Genomic DNA, 19,866 nt, shown 5'->3' on the forward strand with positions numbered 1-19,866 from the left:
CCATAAAGTAAAAGATAAAGCAAAGCTTCGCCAGAAAGTGCGGTCTTCACCTAGTCATGGTCTGCTGGCTCCTTGAATCTCGCAAGAGTGGCAAATCAAATACATATCAGCTGGAGTTCTATATAAAAAGAGAATGAGAGGTGTAGGTCGTGTGGTTGGGCCGGATCATCAAGTCTGTGAATTGCATTTCGAGGCCGAAAAATTCAATAGATGAGCTCCCCAGTTCGAGGAAAGCTCATTAGAGGAAGATTCAAAATCTTGTTCTCCATTCAATCAGTAACTCCATGTATATCGCGCTCATGTTCCCGTGTTGAACTCCGTCACATCATATTTGGTAGTACCTTTTAGTGACGACAATTTCTAAACTATGACAACCATAATGACTATCTTGACAGCAATATATTTCGGGTTTCAGATATAGAGCTTTGTCACAGTAGAACGCTTACTATTATTGATAATCACCATACTAAATCTTCAGAACATCCGACTCGCGAACATAGATCTACACCTCCACTCAACTCTATGAATGGGTTTAGAGAACGTACCACTTGAAGAAGAAACAGGTAATTCTGGTGTGGTTTGGGAGTTCTACGTGCAGAATCAGCTGCCCGGGTCTCCCATTCATGCTCAGAGTATTGCCTTTTGTATCCGTGTATTCATAAATCAACCTAAGAAGCTTACCAATTCAGCCTAGTCTCCGCCCATACTGGTGAATCATTCATAGATTTCCGCTGATCAAATCATTCAAATATCACTAGCTACCGTAGTCCTGATGTACGATCCGCTTCCTTCGTCCAATATACCAGACTGGGCATATGCAAATGAGGTACATAACACTGATTCTAGCTACCATATTACCGACTTTTACTTGTCGGAAATCTTCCCGCAAGGAGCCAACTGAAAATGAAACACTCTACATTCTCACTAACGTGGATCGAAACCTCTCCCATGCTTTCTTATGGGATGTTGATGTGAAATTTGAGTATCTTTTTGGATCCGATGGATTAGTGTTGAGCGTAGAATATTAGTGACGATGCCACTTATGATTCTGTGGTGACAGCTAAGGAAGATAGTGATGGTAGTGCTACTTTTAGGATGAGAAGGGTTGGGTGATTCGGTCTCCAGTAAATTCTTTGTATTGTTTGAATTTTTACAGATCAAAGAGATAGAGCACGATATAAGATGCCGCAGCAGTAACTATGGTTTACCTTGACGATGTCTAACCTCTTCCTGCTCAGATACAATATATGCTGGACCTATCCGGCAACGTACATTCTATTTGAACGCATCATCATACTCCTCTCCATCAGATCAGCATTAGCTCATGTGCTCAATAGAGACGAGACAAAAACCAACCATATTGTTTGATTGGCAGGTACAGAATGTAAATGAGCATTTGCATCTCACATAGAATGAAGTCAAAGATAATGATACATTATAACACAGAATATTAACAATCCTTAATTGAAGTTCATATACAACACTTCGCTCATGACTAGCCAGGCGTTAAGTGTTTCCTAACACGGCCAACCTTTTACCACAGATTTTCCATCCTCTTCCCCTCCAATAAAGCACATTAAGCCAAAGCTAAATACAATAAATTACACATTTCAATTGTAATCAGGAGAAGATATCACAATAAAAGTAACGCCGAATTACTATCTCCTAATACAAATATGAAAACCGATAGCTTCCACTCAATACACCTATTTTGGTGCCTCTCCATCGACGAAGCTCAACGCATCTTCCTTTCCAACAACACCAATTCCACTAGTCTTGTTATGGAAAGTAACACCATAACATTTATTTGCAACTAGTACCATCTCTGGTCTGAATGTTGTGCAGATGAATTGCCCACCCATGACTTTTTGTTTCTTAGAACCACCTTCACCATCTTCATCATTATCAGATTCTTCATCTGAGTTATCTTGCGACTGAGAAGCTTGTGATTGTTTGGCTGAGATTTCCTTGAGCATTTGAGCTACAGCGGTCCGGTACTGAGCATCAAGATTTGCGTCGATTTCATCAAAGAGATAGAAAGGAGCTGGGTCACATTGTTGAATCGCAAAAACAAGAGCGAGGGCGCATAGACCTACAGGGAGGGCATATTAGTATACTGGATGAAGAACTTGCGGAGAGGAACAACATACTCTTTTGTCCACCGGATAATTGTTGAATACGTTGTTGATCGTCATGTTTACTATTGAAGCTGACACTGATTCCAACACCAACATAGTTCTCGACACTATCCCGTGCTTCTTCATCCGAATCTTCTTCCTCTCTTGCACGACGGTCCGTTTTACGTTGAATAACAAGACGACCACGACCAGCTGGGACAAGACGCTCGAAAATTTGGGCAAACTCCTTAGATACTTGCTTGAATGTTCGCTCAATGGCTTCATCCTTACGTTGATCGAGGACTTCAACGAGTTCTTGAATTGATGATTGAGAATCATCAAGTTCCTTCCTACGCTTAGTCAAACTATCACGCTGAGTTGTGAATTGATTGTATTGTTCGAATGCCTTCTTGTTAACGTGTTTATATTTCTTGAGAGCTTCTTGAACCTTTTTGAGTCGAGATTGAATCTAAAAATGTTAGTGCACAGGACGAAAGATTATCGTGGAAGTTTGCTTACGGATTTTGGATCATAATCCTTATACTTTTCGAACGCTTCATCAGGCAAGACACCCAAGTCGCGAATGTTCTTGGCGCAATCTGCAGCACTAGTGGTAAGGATGGCCTTTCGAGCAATACTCTTCTCCATCCTCTTTTGGTGCTTCTCAATTGTCGCAGCAATCTTATTCTGCTCGTCTTCTTGGCGACTCCTCTCCTGTTCCAAATTGTTGATATTTGATTCGGCTTCCTCCAATTGCTTTTCATTCTCCTTGAGCTTTGACTCTACAGCACTTGAAGCCTTGGTGATACGCTTCAATTCTCTTTGGGACTCTTTCAAATTACCAGAACCACTGCCGGTAGCAAGATCGAATTCTTGACTATTTAATTGATCAAGCCTGAGTCTAAGATTCTCACGGAGATCAACCTCAATCATCTGCTTACGGCTCTCGAGATCTCTTCGACTTCTGCTGTGTTCATTCCATTGCTTTTGTAGATCCTGGACAGAAGCATTGAGCTGCTCAAGCTGTCGTTCTTCATTGGCCGTCAATGCCTTCTTGAAATCAGACGCAATTTCTGCTTCGTAATCAGCAATTTTAGCGGCATGATCTTTCAACAATTTGAGAACATCTGCTTGATTGCGAAGAAGTTGTTCAAGCTGTGCCTTCTGTCTTTCAAGGTGCGCTTGTTTTGATCTCAGCCCTGACTTTAACGGATCCAGGCCGTCAACAAGTTTGTGTTCCTTTTGACTAGCCTTTTGTTCTTCGGTATAAGCGGCGGTGATTTCTTGATCTTTTTGCTCAATTTCCTTTCTGATCTCATCTTGTCGTACCTTTAAAGTTTCGTACTCATCCCGCCATTTGGTCAGTGCACGAACAGCTTGAAGTCTTGATTCCTTTGGATTAAGATATCCACCAGTCAAGGCACCTTTCCTATTTGTAGTATCACCGTCTGGTGTAATGGCATTACATCCGTGACTTCTTGCATACTGAGCAGCAATTGTGAGATTAGGACAAACGATGGTCTTGCCAAATACTTGCTCAAAGGCTGGCTCATATTTTTTGTCGTACCGAATCTTGCTCAACATAGGTATGGCATCAGATGCATTTGGTAAGTTTCCTGGTTTAAATCTGAGTTGGCTCAAAGGAACAAATGTAAGTCTTCCGCCCTTATCCGCGTTTAAAGCGTTGATAAGTTGGGTTGCGGTTTCTTCGTTATCAACGACGTAATTGAAAAGACTGCTACCGGCGGTCTGTTCCACAGCTACTCGATAAATATCTTCGACTTCAAGGAGTTCTGCTAGAGTGCCGTATGCTCCTTGAATGTTGTGCTGCTTTTTGAGACGTCTAACAGTGGCTAAACCACGAGATGTGGCGCTATCCATGGTCTTTGCTAATTCCGATTCGGCTTGAAGTACTTCTTTGCGAGCATCCTCTATGACCGAGTGGAGCTTTTCGTCCTCTCTTCGTAGCAATTTTCTCTCATCCTGCAACTTCTCTAAAGATTCTTTGGCAGTAGAGACCTCTTCGGCTAAGGCTATTCTACTGCCACTCCATCCGTCTAATCGCTCCTGAAGGCCACAGATTTCGGTTTCCAATTTCCGGATTTCAGATTGCACATTGTTCACCTCTTCGTCACCATCGATTCGATTTGCCTTCTGCGATCCAATTGTGGAGTTGAGCTCTTCGATTTCCTTCCTTAAAAATTGGTCACGTTCGGCCTTTGTTCTAAATTGGTTGCTACGAGCTTGTTTTGCGTAGAGTCTATTTCTGCCAGCCTCCGCTTCGTCAAGGTTTCGCTTAACTTCGGCTTCGCTAGCCTTTCGACTCGTAAAATCCGGGAGTAATTGTGCAAGTTCGGCCTCTTTCGAAGCTATTTCTTCCTTCACGGAATTCAATTCCTGCTGATGCCTTACACGCGATTGTTCTGTAGACGATTGGTTAGCTGTTAATGTTTTGACGTCTAATTCGATCTTGGCCCGAGCTTTTGCAGTGTCTCGTCTATCCTCCTCCAATTGACGTCTGTCTACTCTGAGGAGCTCCATTTGTCGAGTCAACTGTTTGATTTGTGTGTCTAGTTGGGCGATGGCCTTTTCTCCTTCCATAAATGCGTCTCTGTTCTCGTCACCATCACCGCCACCTTGTCTGAACTCATCGATTTCCTCCAGTTTTTCGGCAATGGCGACTTGTTCCTGGTGAAAGAAAGCATATTGCAGACATCGACGATCCTTATCTTTCTCCTGATAACCTCTCAATTCCTCCTTCTCCTCCTCCAGTTCTGCCAGACGTTCCTTAATGTATTCTAACAATTCATCAATCTTGGCTCGTTTGTTATTAGTATCTGTCATAATCTTCAGGGACTCAGTACGGCGTTGCTCATAGACTTGCGTTCCAGCCACCTCCTTCAATAAGTTTAATCTCTCGCCATCTTTCATGTTGGTGAGAGCTGTAACACGTCCTTGAGGCACAATGTAATATGGATTCGACCTAGAAAAGCCTGCGGTTTCCAGAAGATTTAAAACGTCGGTTTTCGTGGCATTTTTCTTGTCCAAAGAATATTCATCCTTCTTCAATCCAATTGTCCGACGAAGGTAGAGCTCGTTCTTGCCAGTAGGAAAACGTCCGTCGGAATTGTCAAAAATAATTTCAACATATGCGGACATCACCGCAGATCCTGAACCTTCGTGGAGCAAGGCCTGTCGCTCTTCACGACCCATCTGAGTATACGCATCGCTGAGAACGAATCGAATGGCCGCGAAAAAGTTACTCTTTCCAGATCCATTTCTGCCAACAATTACATTTGTCGCTGGAGAGAATTCGTCGATGAGTGTTTGATCCTTGTAACTGTATGTGTGTGTTAGGATGCATTATCTTCTGTCGTAGTGAAAAACGCACCTTTTGAAGCCCTGGATATTTATCTGCTTGATATAAACCATCGCGACCACTTGTCGCCAGTGGGGCAACGATTATTCTTGCTGATTATGAAGAGCGCTTCAAAAGGGGAAAACTATCTCGAGTTATTCTGAATAATTTGCGAGAGTTCCACCAAGCGCAACTGTACAATCAGTATTCAATCGAGGTTTTAATGAGTTTGTCGCGTCAACAAGCTGAAAGCTCAAGAAACGCGATTGAGGTCGCGATTCTTAGCGTAGAAAAGTGACGTCTCACCGCCCTGTGGCAGAAATTCTCCATGATAATTTCAGCCAGTCATTCTTTACCCACCACTTTTTAAAGAACCTGAGGTCGATACACAATACCAGATTAATCTGCTTATTGAAGAGATGGCAGATAACAACGAGATACCCACACCTGTGTCTGCAGCAGCAGGACAAGAACCATCTCACACATATATTCCAAATCAAGGATATGCCCACCCCGCCACTTCAGATGCCCCTCCAATGACTCCGACTTCTGGTGAAAATACAGAATATGCTGCAGATAACGAAGACGATGCATACGATGATTTATTCGATGAGGAAGATGACGGACACGTTGACGACGTCGATTATGACCCATCTTCTGGTGATTTAACCAAATCCTATAACCGTCAACGCAAGCTCAATGATGCAACCGCCACTGGTGCCCCTCGAATAAATCCTCAAAGACCGGCTGCGAATACCAAGGCAAGTGTCGATGATCAGATCACCAGTTTGTCAAAACATGCTGCTAAGATCAGATTGGATGGCAGTTTCGATGGAGGTCATAAAACACACGGAAAAGATAAATCGGATCGTGCGACGAGTGAACAAGTTTTGGATCCTCGTACACGTATGATTCTACTTCAAATGATCAATAGAGGTATTGTTTCCGAAGTCAACGGATGTTTAAGTACGGGTAAGGAAGCCAACGTATATGGGGCCTTATCAATTCCTTCGACAGACGCAGATTCACAACCAACTCACCGGGCTATTAAGGTCTACAAGACTAGTATCTTGGTCTTTAAGGATCGTGATCGTTATGTTACTGGTGAACATAGATTCAGATCAGGATACAACAAAGGAAATAACAGAGCTATGGTCAAAGTCTGGGCTGAGAAGGAGTTCCGAAATTTAAAACGTCTGCATTTGGCTGGAATCCCCTGTCCAGAACCTGTCCATCTACGTCTACATGTCCTCGTTATGGGGTTCCTAGGTGATAAGAAGGGATGGGCCGCACCAAGACTTAGAGATGTAGAGCTCTCTGGTGATGACGTCGATGAACAGTATCGATTGCTCTACCTACAACTCATTGGACTCATGCGAAGAATGTACCAAACATGTAAACTTGTTCACGCAGATTTAAGTGAGTACAATGTATTATACCACCAGAAAAAACTTTTCATTATCGATGTTTCTCAAAGTGTTGAGCACGACCATCCTCGTTCATTGGAATTCCTCCGAATGGATATCAAGAACGTATCCGATTTCTTCAAGCGCAAGAATGTCGAAGTTTTATCCGAACAGACCATTTACCAATTTATCACTTTCCATGATGGACCAACCCAGGAGCCAGGACTCAGTGAAGCGCTGGAGAAACTGCTTCTTGAAAGACCTGAAGAAGATGAAACTGAAGAAGCTGTCGCCAAACGACAAGTAGAGAACGAAGTTTACCGTCAACAATACATACCACAAACTCTAGAACAAGTCTACGATTTCGAGCGCGATGCTGAGAAAGTAGGAAAGGGTGAACGAGGCGACCTTGTGTATCGAAATTTGTTGGCTGCGGATAAAATGCCTATGTCTTCGGGCAATGAGGCGGATGCAGAGGATACGGTGGGCGACGGTACCAGTCAGGCCAGTGATGATGATGAAGATGCGGAGGGCGATGAAGATGGAGAGGATGGAGATGATGATGACGACGAGAAACGATTTGAGAAGGGCACACCGAGAGGGAAGAGATTCGAGGATAAAGATGCTAAGAAGGTATGTCCATTTCAAGTATTTGTCTTGCTGTTCGCCTGTCTACCCTTGATACCCCTATCACGGAATGATGACCCAATTTCCATCCACAAAACATGACCTCCCTTCTGGGACCAGATTACAAAACACGAGAACTTTATGTCTGACCATCACTCAACTATCTCCATTAATTTGCTACTTGTCATATCTATTGGAAGCTAACACTATTTCCCAACAATAGGAACACAAGAAAGCAGTGAAAGAAGAAAAACGTGAAAAGAGAAAAGACAAAATTCCCAAACATCTCAAGAAGAAACTTGTGAGCTCGACGGCAAAACATAAGCACTAGGTTTAAAGTCAAAAAATTCATCCAAATAATAAATTCTTGCATCAAAATATTCGATCACCGGCTTCTTGACATGATAGTAAACGGTAAGTAATCATTATCTTTGTCTAGCTACCTACCCCCAAAGATGCAGAGAAATCTCTAAAACGAACACCCGGATGAAGAAACAAACATCACTTCTCCCAGCCCAATACATCGGAGTAGTGTCTTACCAAGGAGTTTCCTTCGGCAAAACCTCTTTGGTGTATGGGTCACACTACCGGAGAAGCTGAGATACTTTTACTTTCAACGAGAGTAGGAGATATGCTGATCAAAGAGAGCACTGACGGGTGTTCTGTTTACGGAGTTTGTTCCCTTGATATTCAATTTGTTGGGGAGAGATACCTAAGAGAAGCAATCTGAAAGTGTCAGTTGGTGAGCTTAGGGAGGAAACCTTTCTCGTATGATGACATCACAATGTAGCGAAGTCGAGTAGAGAACAAAATAAACTATCTGTGCATATGCATTTGTATTCATTCGCTATACCCTAATGTTTGCTGTCTAAAACTGTAATTCTACACTTACAATTCCTGGAAAGGCCGTGGCCATATAATGTGAACTCCCTCCCTGTAAAAGCGCAAAACCATGGTTCATTATGAAATTATCCATCCCCATTATATCCACAATCCTGACTATCCGTGCATCCAACCATCGCATACATAACATCGTATCGTATTTCGTCCCAATATTTGCTTTCCATTTACCTCCATCCATCCCAGACCAATTCGTACAAGCATCGCATCCCAGTCATTTCTCACTCGTCAGATCGTTTACTCCCTTCTGTATCCCCCATTTCTCTTCTTCCTTCTATCTTCCGTATAATCCGTTTCATTTCCACCTCTCTCACTACTCAAGCCCGGAATGAAGCAAGGATAACTCTTGTGTCCAGTATCCCCACTAACCTCACTATCCTCTCTCACACTGCTCAACTCGCTTCCACCGATACTCGATTCAGCAGCGGAATAAGCAGGTGGAGCCAAATGTGATTTATCTCTGCTTTGCTTTCTAGCCTCGCGCCTAGCACGTCTCGCCTCTCGTTCACGACGCTCTTGGTCTCTTATTGCGGCTGCGTCACGAGATGAAATGAGGGAAGATGCGGCTGCGGAACTATTATCGTCGCCAACGCGGAAACTGAAATCTCTACGTTGAGCTGCGCGTCCCTTATCTTGAAGTTTCTTGGCTTCTGCCTTGATTCTCTCATCATCCGTTACGCTTGAATCGGCTTCGCTTTGTCTTGAACTCTTTTTGGTTGTGTTCTGTCTGTTCCAGAAAGTCGAGCTTCCACCATTATCCTTTGTCGAAGTAGCAACACGTGGGCCTTGAACTGTTCCGATAACCTTTCGAATTTTATAGTGATCTTTGTTGTTACTCTTCTTTGGCCTCTCAGGGGCACGCTCAGGAGATCTCTCGCGGTTTTGCATAAGTCCATCAGAAACAGTTGAGCCTTCAGGGTTTGTAGATCCTTCCCAAATACTAGATTCGCTTTCTCTGTTCATGCCGCCGACTCGTGCTGGTTTCTCATGGCGGTATGCTCGAAGATCCGCAATATTGTCGCCGTATTCTGATTCAGGTACATCGCCCAAGTCACCACCGCGGAGTCTGCTCTTCTTATTCTTCTTTTCCTTTCGTGGGTAATTGACCTCACTCATCTCGCTATAGGTGACCTCACTTTGCGTACCGAGTGAACTCTCTTCCTCATCATAGTCCTTGTATCTCGATCTTTCCATACCACTTCCACCTCTCTTACTCTTTTTGTTCTTCCTTCCCCATGTGCTTCTCTTCTTTTCTCCGTGTACAATACTACCACCTCCAAGATCCGTAGCTTCTGAAGCTCCAGAGAGAGTGGTACCATTGGGACCTTTGCGTCTCAAGACCGTAGACTTATAATCATCCCAATCATTTTCGTGAAAGACAAATCCACCGTTTTTAGCGATGAAAAAGAACCAGATACCAGTGATAACAAAGCCAGCGCCAATCAGTCCAATGACTATGAAGACGAATTTGTTAGGAACAGTGTCGAAAGGTGTGACACCACTAGAGGGATCAACTGTGGGAACTACATCGCGTGCGGAGAGAGCTTTGGTGATGATGTTTGGTGCCGAAGAAACGATATCGGAAGATGGAGATGGAGAAGCAACGGCGGCACGTTTGAGGAGAGGGGAGACGTAAGAGGAGATGACAGGCATGATTGATATATTTTCGTAAGAAGCGCCGTGGATTGGGTTGGTATTCGAAGATGATGAAGTTTTATTTACTTCGACATCCAACTAAGTACAGCCTCGTACCATCAGCAGTGAAAAAGGGTTATCGTAAATTGAAATATTCGTCAATTGAGCTTCACAAAGTAAAAAATTACCGGAGTAAATTGATAAGACTTAAAAGATTCAGTAAAAAGTTCCTGTGTTGGATAGCATTGCCAACTCACGTTCCTTGGAATAAATTACGAGGCTGGGGAAAAAGCGGGAGGCTGGGCTGGTTATTGTTGTTTGTTTACACAGCAACCAGGCACGTGCTTAAATCTATTTTTGGTTGTGGTTCTCGCTTCTAGGCCCTTGTGAAAGATCTAGATAAACAATCAGTCACATCAAATCCATTTGAATTGGCCTTGCGTGCATATGCACACAATATATGAGAGCACTAGGGAAGTCTAAATGTTTAGGGCTGAATGTGGGACGATGAAGTGCTTGATAGTTCTAGTGGATCATGAACCTAATGCTCTATTTGGTCTAATGTTTCTCTGTCCCAGATCTCCTGAATATCCTGTCCAAAGTATCTGGTCTCGATCTGCAAAATTGGGATATATAAGAAAGTACAAAGCTTTTAAAGAAATAGGTCATAGGCTTTCTATGTCCTTAGTGTGATGTACTTAGTGTGTCATTTGCAGAGATTTTATCGTGCTGAAGTCACTGCGCATGCCTCTCTTTTGCCTCTCTCTGGGAGTTCATAAAAGGACACAATAGTATTCGACGAATATATGCCAGAAGTAGCCCTGTCGTTCCTCTATCAAATCTTATTTTCTATGACTGAGTGCTCCATGTCAGCCTTTCAAATGCAGCCACCCGCTTGAAAGGCTCAATCGACAACGAATGATGGCTCACAATGGCTCAACTCGTAAACTTTGATACCAGGGAATGGTTCGTTGCATATTTATATGGAGCGGGTTTTCCTGGATTCATCGTGGTTTGTTGTCCAATTATATACAAAACGTAGTCTTCTGAGTCAACATGCCCCGGGTTTCACAGGCACTCTAAAGTCTCCAAACAGTTATGCTGCCTCTCTCTTTCCATCTCTTCCGCTGTCGCCATCTCAAATGTAGTTCGTGTCTGTAGCATTTACTTCGCGATGGATGTCATAGCACACTTTTTGCGTCATCAAAAGGTTAGTATTTCTCTGCATCCCAAATTTTATATTAGAAGTTAGAACAAGAACATGGTCAGATCTAAGGAATCATTTTTAGGGCGAACACAAAGCCGCAGGATTCAGCGCAGATCAACTCGCTCTTATTTGTGATCCAGATCTAACTGCAGAGGGCCGTTCAAATTGCCAGAAATTCTCGGACAATTTCTTGGATAGCAGATATGTCACACACATCTGGTGTTCACTCATGACAAGAACGATCTGTACGGCACTTTTATGCTTCCAAAAAGCCATAGCTAGAGGTGTTAAAGTTGAAGCTTTGGAAATACTCCAGAATTGGGATACTTCGCCGAACGGCATAGGAATGGACAAAGAGGATCTATGCAAACATTTTGGCGAACATGTAGACTTCGATAAAGTTGAAGAAGGGTGGAACGATAAGTCTTCTGGTATATGGGCATCGAACAATAGAACATCGAATATTCCTGCTCTAAAACTCGCGCTTAATGACTTGCGATTGAATACCAACATGGTCGAAGTCGTCATAATCAGTCATGGAAGCGTCCTCGGAGAACTGACTAATACAAGGGGTAAGTTGCGTGCCAAATCAAATGAATCACACAAAGGCTGATGTAGCTCATATCTAGGATGTTGGCGATCTGGCGAAGTCTGCAGCTATTTGATTGGTGATACCGGGAAACCTTGGTTCTTACTGGATAAGAGTGACCTCGAAGATTGTAGATGCCGCCTTCTAAATCAAAATATGACATCGACATCAGATCGGGTCCAGCCCGAACCGCTGGGACCTTCAAGTCTCGCGGAGACCTTGACACATAAGCATTCTGAATCTTTCGAGAAAGCTCCTGCAGTAAAAATCAAGGTGGTTATTCAAATCGTTGCAAAGAACACCCCGAAAAAAGTCAAGGAGGAATTACTGAAAACTTCGAAAAGATGTGAGACTCACGTGGATGCGTTACTCAAGCTTTTTCAGGAAGAATCTCCGCCAACCAAATTCGAGGGAGGTGACATTGGGGACGTCAAAGGACCAATAATTGGATCGAAGCAAGGACCAATAACGTCCCAGGCGAGGAAGATACCAATAGCGATTGGGAGGATCGAAGATCATGATCTTGCTAGAAAGACATCTTTGAAAGTAGCATAGGCCAGGTACATACTGTCAATGAACCATTTGGGAATTCTCCGAAAATCCTGTAAGTTGTGTCTGGAGCTTACGAACATGTCAACTTCGGAGATGATAGTTCTCGGTAAGCATAAGTGGTGGGAAGAGACTCAAGACTGATAGCTTATGAGATAATATTGGTAAAGAGGCTATGGAATTAGGCTTTCAAAACATCGAAAAGATAACAGTGGTTTATTTTCAATCATATTCTTGTCTAATTCACATAATTTTCAAGAGACATTCCTACTTGCGAAGCACTCTTATCAATTTCACTAACACCGGAACTCAGAAGGCATAGCAACTCCGGTAGTTTCGCATTCGTGTTCGCATCACCCGACGTCCTGGCATTTCCACAAGTATGTTCCTTGACTATTGAACGATCACAACAATATCTCCATCTCAAGTCTAGAAACTTAGTGTTACTACCAGTGTCTCATATCAATTTACTTTCACCTCCCTTCATTGCTTACTGGAGCACCATTTACTGCATAAGAATTATCCAATTCTCAATCCCTTGGAAAAATGCCCTAGACGTGCCAGGTCATACTCCCCACCCCACCCCTAAACTCTCGCTAAAAACATTTCTTTGTAAATCTCATCCATTTTTCACCGTGCTTTTAGATGTATACTGTAGAACATATATATTAGTACAAAAATCCATGATTCATCTCACATCATTCTCCTCTTCACGATACCACATAAGATTAGCCGATTGATCAGATCCGCCATACCCCCACTACGAAACAGCCCCTCCATAGAAATTCCATGCCACTGACAACTACAACCCACTCCCATCCACTCCCACCTAAACCCATCACAACCACACAATCCATTTTTTCCATCCTCCTGACTTCCCCCAAGCCATCCAATAGGTCAAACACACCGAGTATCCCCCTCTGCTTACGCTTGCTTACACATCTCCCACGCCATCCCGGGGTTTATCCTCAAGCTAATGCTCCTAAACAGTCAACACCCGAGAACTGTTGCACATCTGATTTTTCGCCCGATAATTGTCCTCGGATTAGCTTCGCTAGATCACGTTCGTGATGACATGTTGAGGATTTGGTTGCACGTCTGTGTTTCGTGCCGACTTCGGGACGGTCTTCGGTACTGTTGTCGGTACTGTTTTCGGGAGCTTGGATGGCGAATTGAGTCGGTGGTTGTATATTCGCCTGATGAAGATTCAATCCGTGCTACAAACGGATTTACTGAGAACTCGGGTTAGATTCTCGATTGTCTTTTGCGTCTTTTTCATTCACAGTATTTGATGTCTAACATCTACATATTATTTTCGCGCTCTTTGCTAGTTACATCGCACACTCTACTTATACGTTGTGAATTTTTTCAATACTGTATGCTACACATCTCTTTGCATTGTCCAGCATAGAATCGATTGCAAAAATCTCTATCTCATAGTCCATAGAATTCCAACATTCTCACCATCTGGAGATATACATATATGCTATAAGCTCAAAACCTGCATCTAACATCACATACCTATGTAGACAACGAGTAAAATAAATATACCACGCTGCATAGCCACTTCATACTCATAACAACTCCAGATACCAATTCTTTCCAACCCTCAACTTCAAAGCACCACCACCAGACTCAACCTCTCGCGATCAAAGACCACTGCAGAAAGACCTACAACCGCCGCGACACCTCTCAAAACTCCTCCTCGATTGCGCAACTCCTCAAAAATGGAAGGAAAAAAACGAGAAAAACAAATGATTAAAATCCAGCCAAGTAATGAGTGAATTGAACACGCCTCTCTCTTTCTTTCCCACATAATAATAAATTCCTTCTACATTTATTATTCACTCACCTTTCCTTTCCACTCTTCCAATCCCCCTCCCCCAAAATCCAAAAATCTACAAAAACAAAAAACAAACCAAAAACCCCAAAAAATTATCCGACACCACAGAGATTCGAACTCTGGCTCCCGAAGGAAACGCCTGTACGATAGCCGTCCAACCCATCTCCTGATAAAATACCACTACCGCGATAAGGAGACGTACCAGGAAGTCCAAGCCAGTAGCAGGGCGTCGCGTTAACCACTCCGCCATAGTGCCTTTTCTTTTTCTTTTTTGATATATCAACTGAGTATCTTTAAAGCTGTATTGAAATGAGGATAGTAAGGGCGAGTGAATATTTTTCCTATGGGTGGGATATACAGAGCAATACAGAGCAATACGTACCTCCCGTCTCGAAAGCAAAAAATGCAAAGGAATCAACCCGTATTTTACCCACCCATCCTGAGTATCCCACCCGCAGCCATACCACATCGGCCCTGCAAACAAACCAGATACGATCGATCGACTTCATCTCTCTGAAAATGGAACACAACAATCTGAGCACAAAAGTGTTTCGAAGAATAAAAAATTTCATGCTTCGTGCATCGGAGATCTGAATTGAGTCATTCCAAAGCACTCAATCCCCAGATGAAATGCATCAGAAACAGAGAGTACTGTGAAAGAATCCGTATGATAGTATCTCATCCACCTACCTAGTATCTATATCATCGAGGGGAGAAGACGCGTACGTGTTTCCCCTTCCCCCCTCCCCACGCGCTCAATACCCACAGAGTGCTTCAAGTAGACCGCATCACATCGCATCGCATCGCATCGTAACCCCAAGGAACACATATTAAACAACGCCAAAATCCAGAGACTTCTCTAGTAAGCGCCGGGATACTCCTTGACTTGTCTAGCATGAGAAGATACAACTAATACTCAATCTCGCATTGGGGTATCTAACTTGACAATACAGTCACTTCACCAAGTTCCACTTCACTGCAAGAACCCAACAACTAGGGAATACAAAGGGGTATCATATTTTAAAACTATCCTAAAGCTATCTAAAGCTACCCTAAAGCTTATAATCCACAATCCTTCAATCAATCAATCCAATCCTGAAGGTTCTTGAAACAATACTGATAGATAGACGAGTTCCCACTAACATTAAAGGAGACCCAATCCATCCATCCATTTTCCATCCCCTCCATCCTTTTCGTATATCATACCAAACAGACCATGTACCAGACATGTACGCCGACTCTTACAAACATCTCTGTCAATAATTCATATCTTACATGCTGCCATTGCTAGCAAATGTGCATGCATCTGTAGTTCATCCCAATCCCAATACTTTCAATCCAAAATCAAAAAAGGCAATCGCCAAAGTGAAGATAAGAGACATGAAAAAGAGATTCATAACCATAACTCATACAAGTCGTACATTCATCATATTGAAACATTTCCATTCCACCATAAGTAAAGAAAAACAAACATAAAAAGTGCTCTCAAGTGCTTTTGGGGTATAAACTTTTTCCGCTTTTCTGAAAAAACCAAAGAAGAGGAGAAAGTAATGACCACATAACAATATGCACATAGAAGAAAGATGTTTGAAGAGAAAGAGATCCAAAAAGAAATGATATGAAATCGCCATAAACAATCATGTCGCTAAATCGAATATTCAAGAAATAAATCGCTAAAAGGAGATAAAATATGATGCGTGAAAGATTTAAAGCCAAGTAGAAGTAGTTGAAGTCTCCCAGTTGGCGTTGCGAGATTCATAGTCCCTGGCAATGCGAGGTTCATAGTCCCTGGCAGTGCGGGATTCATAGTCCTTGGCAGTGCGAGATTCATAGTCCCTGGCAGTGCGAGCTTCATAGTCCTCACGGCGTTCGCGGGGTGCTCTGTCCCGCTCTTGAGGTCGAGGTGAGACTCGGGTGTAGGAATGTTGTGATCTCATGCGCGATCGGGCTGATTGACTGTCACTTCGGTCATGTCGACTTCGGCGTTCACGATCATCAAGTAATTTAGGTCCGTGTCCAAGTCCATATTCCGATGCAGTTGCTTGGCTTCCATCATGAATTATTTTTTCTGTGCGGTGAATTTGGATTTTTCCCCCTTCTTCGCATTGAATTTCAGCTCCACCAACTGTGACTTTGGCTTGACCGGTTACCTCGATTGTAACATTATCATCGCCACCACTTCGGGTCGTACGAGTAGTGTGTGTGCCTCGATAATCACTTAGGTCATGACTTCCACTACTCTTTGTGCTTCTGCTACTACCTCCAGCCTGTCTTCGTTGTTCTTTTTTCAAGGCCTCAGCAGTGAGAGGTATAGTTGGACCACTGACTTCCTCGAGATAATCGGCTGCTGCAGAAAGTTTTGCGTTATAGCCAGTCGACCCCGTAGTAGACGCTTGAGTGGATGAGGCAGATGTAGATTGTCCATAGTAGCTTTGTCGGCGTCTATTCTTGCTGGCAGTCTCAAGTCTGAATCTCTCTGCTTCCCTGGGTAGTTCGCTCACATCATATGAAACTGAGTTTCGATGAGGACTTGGTCGACGAGGACGAGATGCTTGACGAGGTGCTTGACGATGAGGTTCGTCATGATACTCTTCAACGCTGTATTGGGAAAGCGTGTCGTCGTATACTGGCACATCAACTGTTGGTCGTCGCATAGTAGGTTTAGGTGGTGGTGGCATAGCCTGAGAGTCTCTTCTGCCTCTGCTGCTCTTGCTCTTGTTATAACTGCTTTCCACTTCGCTATAGTTACTTTCGCGACTGCGCGAACTGTCTGCCTTGCTAAAGTTACTCTCCGAGACAGCAGAGCTGTTTGTCCTTGAAGGGATCCCAGATGGTACACGTATGCTACTGGTGATGGTTTTCCCGACTGGCTCTTCAATGGAAGATTCATAACTATCATCGTACTCATCTTCGCTATAATGGTATTCTCGCTCATAGCCTCCTGTGATCATTCGAGGTGTTTGAACTGGTTCAGGTCGAATACCATATTGAGAGGCCCTTTGTTGAGGTTCAAATCGAGCGGAAAGAGAGCGCGATGAAGGTTGAGCTTCCTGGGATTGAAAGTAGCTAGTGGCTTGAGGAGGGGGGGGGACGACAGCATAGTTGTTGCTGAATGCTGGTGAAGGAGGTGGAGCTTGAAATTGCGCCGATTGATGAGCAGGTTGAAAATATGCAGAACTAGATATTGGAGGGTAGGCAGCAGAAGACAATGAAGCAGAGGCAGCGTGGTAACTGGAAGGTCGTTGACCACCGTGGTATGTTTGAGCGTGGGTCAATGCGCGGGGTCTCATAGGGACAGATGTGGTAACGGGTTGCATAATGACGGGAGGTTGAGGGTGTTTAGAAGTAAGTGGGGTCTTAACTCCGTAATGCTCTGGTTTCGCATCGGTCTTGACACTGAGAGATCTTCGATGCTCCTTGTGCTCCTTGGTCTCCTTGTTTTTGAGTGTTTGTGGTGGACGCGATTCGACTGTGGAAGGACGTCTTTGATTTGTGGATGGTCTTCGCGACTTTTTACTTTCTTTTGTGTATTCAACATCATGTACCGCATCGGTTGATGATATCTCAGAACCTGTAGGAATTGCTCCTGTCGAGTATCCCGAGTCGCTGTTTGTCCTTGAAGCTTTACTTGATGTGCGATCGCGAGTGGTAATCTTCGGACGTTCCTTGACCTTTTCCCTTGCAGGTGCTTTAACACTTGCGCTTCGTCGAGTACCTTTCAGAACTTTGCCGGTCTCTTCATCTTCGTCTTCGAAGTACATGGCGCGTGGGCCACCCATTGTTTAGATTGGAGCGACGACAATGAAGGTCGTCAACAACGAGATATGTATTGGATGCTAATCCGTAGCGTTGACAGGAAGGTTGCTGAGTGTAGATAGAAAACGTACTGGGCGCTTCTACTTATATAGTAGCAATTGATGTCGCACGAAGGCAGTGTTGTGGTCTGTAAGTGTGTGTGTGTGTGTGTGTATGTGTGTGTGGGTGTGTGTGTGGGTGTGTGTGTGTTGTTATGAAGTTTGGTTGACGGGGTGTACGGGAAGTGTGGTGTGGGCGAAGGGATGAACCAACTGAGGGATGAATTAAAAATAAAAATAAAGTAGGAGAATAGTCGTAAATAAAAAAAATATGGGGAGTCTAAGCTCCTTTTTAGTGTCTAATCTGTGAATCCGTAGGGAAAAATAGTGAAGACACTAATCAATGATTGGGTAAGCGACGCAATTCCGCAGTAGTGTCAATTAGGTAGTACTTTGACAGGAAGCTGAGACTTGGAGTAACGGGTAATGTTTGACTTCTTTTTTCTTCTTTTGATTTTCTTCTTTCGTTGATTGTTCTTTGCCAGGTTGAATAGAATGATGAATTGTGTGTAGTTGGTGGTGATTAGGTCCGTAGGGTTTATCGATTTATCGATAGCGAATAGTGTGGTCGATGCGATACGATACGATATGATATGATATGATATGGATCAGCAATCCGGTAGCTAGAGGACCCTAACGGAGAGGGGCTGATGGGGGGAAAGTAGATAGTAGAAGTGGATGTGTGGGTAATGGGGACTTTTATCGAAGAGAGAATCTGTGATGATATGACAGGATCTTGTGGTATCGTCAACGAGGATACGTTGGTAAACCCTCCCTCATAGACTTTCTGGTGAAAGTATGAGAATAAAATCCAGATGGGGAATAAAAAGATGATACACGGTACGAGGTGTACACGTCTCAGACCTGACCTGGTTCAAGCTGTGGTAATATGTAAAGGAATAAGAAAAATAAGTACACCGGGGACTAATTGTGCTATATTTTTCCGTAGTTTTTTGGCTTTTCTTTGCAGAAAAATACTCCTGATCCTTGGGTAATGGGAATATCCAAATGGGAACGAAAATAGGGAAATCCTTTAAAATAAAATCCTTGTCCGGTCTATGGCTGCTATTTTGTGACTGTCCTTGGGGAAGATGAAGGTTTGCTGTAATTGGGTCTGGTTCCGGGTCCGTAGGGGTATCCTATTTTCCTGCGGTTTCCAATATTATTCCTGTGGATGGTTTGAGAAGGGTAATGTAGTAGTTCTTTGCGGTCCTTCTGTGTCTTGGAGACAAAATTGTTGACTTGGTCAATAATTCGGTCTTGCTCGTAGCTTTGTACTTTTTGGAAAATCCACAACATGCGAGGATGTTCTTGTTTCCCGTAGGTTAAATCCCTCCGAGAGTTCGTTGCAGGGGGTAAATCAGGGAGAGAGGGAAAAAAAGTTTCTCAATCGTTCGTTGTCTGGTCGGTCGGTCCTCCAGCCTAATGCTTGTCGTAGCACAGGATTCAGGAGCTCATTGGGTATCAATATGTATTTGTGATAAGTGGAGTTGGGATATGAATACTCCGTTCAAAATTCTCAACTCAAGGCAGCTAGAGAAGACTAGGGGGGTGACTGGGAAAAAAAGAAGGGTGGTAGGCGTATGTAGGTATGACTCCTTGTCGAATTAAGCTGTCTATTTCGAGCTGAAAATAATTGAATGCAGCAGTAAGAATGGCGAAGTATGTAAGGTGGTCGAGGAGTGAGAAATGTATGGATGGGTTATGAATGGTAATGTTTTCAATTTTTGATCGTGTTGGCAAAGAGCGAAGGGAAATGAAACGGATGGCAAGGTATGGGA

General features: G+C 43.4%; 5 protein-coding genes across 5 annotated transcripts; 2 read left to right on the top strand and 3 right to left on the bottom strand.

Annotated features, from left to right (window-relative positions):
- Positions 1-1,450: 1,450 nt before the first annotated feature.
- EAE97_005227 (uncharacterized protein) lies at positions 1,451-5,699 on the bottom strand. Its single transcript, XM_038875739.1, has 4 exons — positions 5,509-5,699; positions 2,637-5,457; positions 2,151-2,586; positions 1,451-2,092 (listed from the first exon to the last, which is right to left on the bottom strand). Exons 1-4 carry the CDS (start codon positions 5,547-5,549, stop codon positions 1,707-1,709), a joined length of 3,684 nt encoding a protein of 1,227 aa, XP_038733076.1. The 5' UTR covers positions 5,550-5,699; the 3' UTR covers positions 1,451-1,706.
- Positions 5,700-5,894: 195 nt separating this feature from the next.
- Positions 5,895-7,839, top strand: EAE97_005228 (uncharacterized protein; the record flags this gene model as incomplete). The annotated part of the gene is made up of 2 exons (XM_038875740.1): positions 5,895-7,514; positions 7,732-7,839. 2 exons carry the CDS (start codon positions 5,895-5,897, stop codon positions 7,837-7,839), a joined length of 1,728 nt encoding a protein of 575 aa, XP_038733077.1.
- Positions 7,840-8,645: 806 nt separating this feature from the next.
- On the bottom strand, positions 8,646-10,061 carry EAE97_005229 (uncharacterized protein; the record flags this gene model as incomplete). The annotated part of the gene is made up of 1 exon (XM_038875741.1): positions 8,646-10,061. The coding sequence occupies one exon, from the start codon at positions 10,059-10,061 to the stop codon at positions 8,646-8,648; it is 1,416 nt and encodes a 471-aa protein (XP_038733078.1).
- A 1,156-nt stretch (positions 10,062-11,217) lies between these two features.
- Positions 11,218-12,394, top strand: EAE97_005230 (uncharacterized protein; the record flags this gene model as incomplete). Its single annotated transcript, XM_038875742.1, has 3 exons — positions 11,218-11,253; positions 11,333-11,822; positions 11,880-12,394. The coding sequence occupies 3 exons, from the start codon at positions 11,218-11,220 to the stop codon at positions 12,392-12,394; spliced, it is 1,041 nt and encodes a 346-aa protein (XP_038733079.1).
- Positions 12,395-15,937: 3,543 nt separating this feature from the next.
- EAE97_005231 (uncharacterized protein) lies at positions 15,938-18,010 on the bottom strand (the record flags this gene model as incomplete). Its single annotated transcript, XM_038875743.1, has 1 exon — positions 15,938-18,010. One exon carries the CDS (start codon positions 18,008-18,010, stop codon positions 15,938-15,940), a length of 2,073 nt encoding a protein of 690 aa, XP_038733080.1.
- Between the last annotated feature and the right edge of the window lie 1,856 nt (positions 18,011-19,866).

Source organism: Botrytis byssoidea (assembly GCF_014898295.1).
Source record: "Botrytis byssoidea strain MUCL 94 chromosome Unknown BBYS_009, whole genome shotgun sequence".
NCBI classification, from domain to species: domain Eukaryota; kingdom Fungi; phylum Ascomycota; class Leotiomycetes; order Helotiales; family Sclerotiniaceae; genus Botrytis; species Botrytis byssoidea.